The sequence below is a fragment of the Suricata suricatta genome, chromosome 7 (assembly GCF_006229205.1).
Source record: "Suricata suricatta isolate VVHF042 chromosome 7, meerkat_22Aug2017_6uvM2_HiC, whole genome shotgun sequence".
NCBI lineage: Eukaryota > Metazoa > Chordata > Mammalia > Carnivora > Herpestidae > Suricata > Suricata suricatta.
Genome location: NC_043706.1, coordinates 40193399 through 40196823, shown reverse-complemented (window position 1 = coordinate 40196823; position 3425 = coordinate 40193399). Strand labels below are relative to the sequence as shown.

The 3425-nt window shown below is 60.0% G+C and overlaps 1 protein-coding gene across 1 annotated transcript; it reads left to right on the top strand.

The window, feature by feature from the left end:
• The first annotated feature begins 10 nt into the window (after nucleotides 1-10).
• LRRC73 (leucine rich repeat containing 73) lies at nucleotides 11-2980 on the top strand. Its single transcript, XM_029943335.1, has 6 exons — nucleotides 11-400; nucleotides 1029-1189; nucleotides 1531-1653; nucleotides 2033-2133; nucleotides 2277-2499; nucleotides 2650-2980. Exons 1-6 carry the CDS (start codon nucleotides 129-131, stop codon nucleotides 2718-2720), a joined length of 951 nt encoding a protein of 316 aa, XP_029799195.1. The 5' UTR covers nucleotides 11-128; the 3' UTR covers nucleotides 2721-2980.
• Nucleotides 2981-3425: the final 445 nt, after the last annotated feature.

The window sequence follows — 3425 nt, the reverse complement described above, 5'->3', positions numbered from 1 at the left end:
AGCCGCCTGCGCCTCTGCCACCGCCTCTGCCCCCGCTCCGTCCGCGACCCCAGCCCCGACCCCGCCCTCGTCCCCGCCAACCTCGGCCGCGGCCTGCGCCCTGGCCCCGGAGGCCAGCCGTGGGTACGATGCTGCCCAGCTCCATCCAGATTTCGGGGGAACCGCTGTCAGGCGCCGAAGTGCGGGACATTTGCCGCGGCCTGCGCGACAACGCTGTGCGCCTGCTCTCACTGCGCGGCTGCCGCCTCTGCGACCGCGACTTCGGCCGCATCTGCCGGGCCCTGGCCGGGGCCACCTCCCTGGCGCAGCTCAACCTTAACCTAGGCGTCGTGTCCAGTCCCAGCCGCATCAAGCAGCTGGCAGAGGCGCTGCGGACCAACCGCTCCATCCAGTCCCTCTTGTGAGTGCGCTCCCTCGCAAGGGGGTCCCGGGCACTGCATCCCTCGTCACACGCCCCCTGCCACCGCCTGTTCCTCCACACACCTTCCTGTAGCTGTCTGCACCAGCCTGGCTTCTGACCCCTGTACACCAACCACCTCCCCATCCCTCTGCCCGTGCCTCCACACCTTCCTAGCACATTCCTTACCTCCCGGCTTTGCACCCGCAGCCCCACCCCGAATGAGATGGGGTACCCGCCCCTTTCTGGCAGGGCACGTGTACCTACCTCCCCACCTAACCACCGGCATTGACTTCTTGGGGGCAGCTCCTCAAGTCTCAAGAAGGAACTTCCCTGGGGACTAGACCCCTGCCCCTACATTTGCCCCCTGAAGAATCCCAGTCCACCACCCACACACTCCTTCTCTGTCCTGGATCTCAATCCCTAACCTAGAAAAGAAGCCGAATTCTTCTTCTTCCTGTATTCCTTTAGAATCTAGAATTTTCTTTCTCCCTTCTCAGGGCCTCTCCCAAGTGCTATGACAGGTATCCTTCTCACCTTTAGGGCTCACATGAGGGAAGGGGCTCCTTCCCCTACAGATAGATAGGGCTGATGACTGCAGTGACCTCTGCTCTCTGGTCTCACCCCCCAGCCTACATGGGAGTCCCCTGACAGATGCAGGGCTGGCCTTGCTGAACCCAGCCCTGGCCCTCCACCCTGCCCTTGTGGCTTTGGACCTGGGGGACTGCATGCTGGGTGATGAAGCCATCAACCTCATCTGTGGCCTCCTCCCCCCAGATGGAGCCAAGTCAGGTGAGAAAGAGGCCTTGCTGAGGGCCTGGGCTGGTGTGGCCTTGATGAAAAACCCAGGTGCAGAGAACAGGGGGTGTGGCCCAAAGCTGAGGGCTATGAACGTGGGTGAGAATGTGTTTAAATCTTCTCAAGAAGAAGAAGGATGGGGGGCTCAGCAGATCACAGACTTGGGCATCCAGGCTGCAGTGGGCAAAGAAGGCATGGGTCTCTAATGGCCCAGGAGCTCTGTGGTGGGGGCAGGGTGGCTCACTGCCACCAGGGAAACCCCAGAGATCCAGGGCAGGGGAGGGGCTTGAAGAGGGCCAGACTCCATCCTGGTTTCTCCCTTCAATTCTGCCCAGGCTTGAAGGAGCTAACGCTGAGTGCCAACCCTGGCATCACCCCTAAGGGCTGGAGCCGCCTCGCGATTGCCGTGGCCCACAGCTCCCAGGTCCGCGTCCTCAATCTGGACTACAACCCCCTGGGTGAGGCGCAAGGAAGCCCCCTGCGAGTCTTACCACCCCATCCCTGTCCAAGAGCTGGGATGGTTGCCATGGTAACCCCGCCATGGGGGTTGGGCGGTGGAGAGGGGATCCAGAAGGTAGAAGAGAAGCCACTTGTGTGGAGGACCAAATGACCAACAGGTGCATCCAAGTATCCATCGCCATCTCTGGGCCTGGCTTGCTTCACTGGTTCACTCACCAGTCACAGTGCCCCCCCTCTTGGCCACCTAATGAATGTCAGCATTTGCTGGCCTGGGGGTAGGATCTAGGGTGGTTAGGACACCATGGAGGCTGTGGGGAGGAAGGATTAGCAGGCCTGCTCATGACTGCAGGTGACTGTGCATGTGTGCTCCCTCCCCAGGTGACCACGTAGCAGGGATGCTGGCTGTAGCCGTGGCCTCCAGCCGCACCTTAGAGGTCCTAGACTTGGAGGGCACCGGGCTCACCAACCAGTCAGCTCAGGTGAGGACTTTTCATGTCTGGGTATGGGCTGGGCTGGGGGTGCAGGTGAGCTCACGTGTCTGTGGATGTACCGAAGGGGTGGCAGGCGGGAGTGTGAGGAGCCGCCCTGTGTTCCTCCTATTCCACATTCTTCCCCTCCTCAGACCCTGCTGGACATGGTGGAAAATTACCCCACGGCATTGAGGAGCCTGGTGCTGGCTGAGAACAGCATCAGCCCAGAGCTGCAGCAACAGATCTGTGACCTCCTCTCAGAGGGAGAGGAGGAGGAAGAGGTGGCAGGAGGGGCTGGCGACACCCAGGAACGAGAGCGAGCGCGGGAACCTGCTGCCCACCAGAGGAGCAGCAGCTCCTGGATATGCCCCAGTGGTAAGAGCCCCGAGGGGTGATCAGAGCCAGATCTGGAAGAGGCTGGGACCAGGAAGAGTAGGGGTGGGAAACCTAGGCTGTCACTCACCAGATTTGTGTCCCTGGTGGGGGAATGAGTGGTGGTCTGAACACCCCTCTGCCCTTCCACAGATCCCAGCTCTCAGATGGTGCTCATGACATCAGGACTAGGGGACAGTCTGTTGGCGGAGACCGAGATGTGACCCTCCACTTGGGCTTCTGCGCATCATTACATCTTGTCTATGTCCTCAGCACCTTGTCCCAAATATCAGGGTCAGGCCCTGGGGCCTGGGAGGGAGGGTGGTGGTGGCTGGGGCTCTGGTAGCTCCCGGCAGTGGTGGGAAGCTCTGGAAGCTGACTGAGCAACAGCCTCGGGGGCACCTGTACCCAAGGCAATGCCTCTGAACTTGGCAGCTCTGGCTGCAACCCGCTGGCTCGGAAGAGATTTTATTAACTCTACAAACTGGTGTGTGGCTGTGGTCCCTGGGGGCTGGCAGTAAGGGAGGAATTGGAACTAGTAAACACTAGGGGGCAGTACCACCCCACAGCCCAAGTTCCAGGCAGCATCCACTGGCCCCAAATTTCAACAGGTTTGGCTCAGGTCTCTGGACTTCTAGGACATGGGGGTCTGGAGTGACACCTTACTCAGGCCCCCATAAGAATCCTAACTAAAGTAAAGAGCCCACCTACAGAGGTAGCCCGGACCCCACCTAACTCAAGAGGAGACTCAAGGGCCCTGCCAAGGTCACTCAAGGTACACCTTCTTTCACTGCCTGATGCTCTTGTGGCCATGGACATCCCAGGCAGAGTGGGGCAGGGGACACTCACTAGCAAAGAGCAGAACTTGACTAGGACTGGGAATGCTCAAGAATGGCACCAGGAAAGTCATTAATAGACAAATTAGGCCA

Coding starts and splice junctions, on each gene's coding strand:
- LRRC73 (XM_029943335.1), top strand. CDS start 129: ATGCTGCCCAGCTCCATCCAGATTTCGGGGGAACCGCTGTCAGGCGCC. Junction 401..1,028: donor CGCTCCATCCAGTCCCTCTT/GTGAGTGCGCTC, acceptor CTCACCCCCCAG/CCTACATGGGAGTCCCCTGA. Junction 1,190..1,530: donor CCCAGATGGAGCCAAGTCAG/GTGAGAAAGAGG, acceptor AATTCTGCCCAG/GCTTGAAGGAGCTAACGCTG.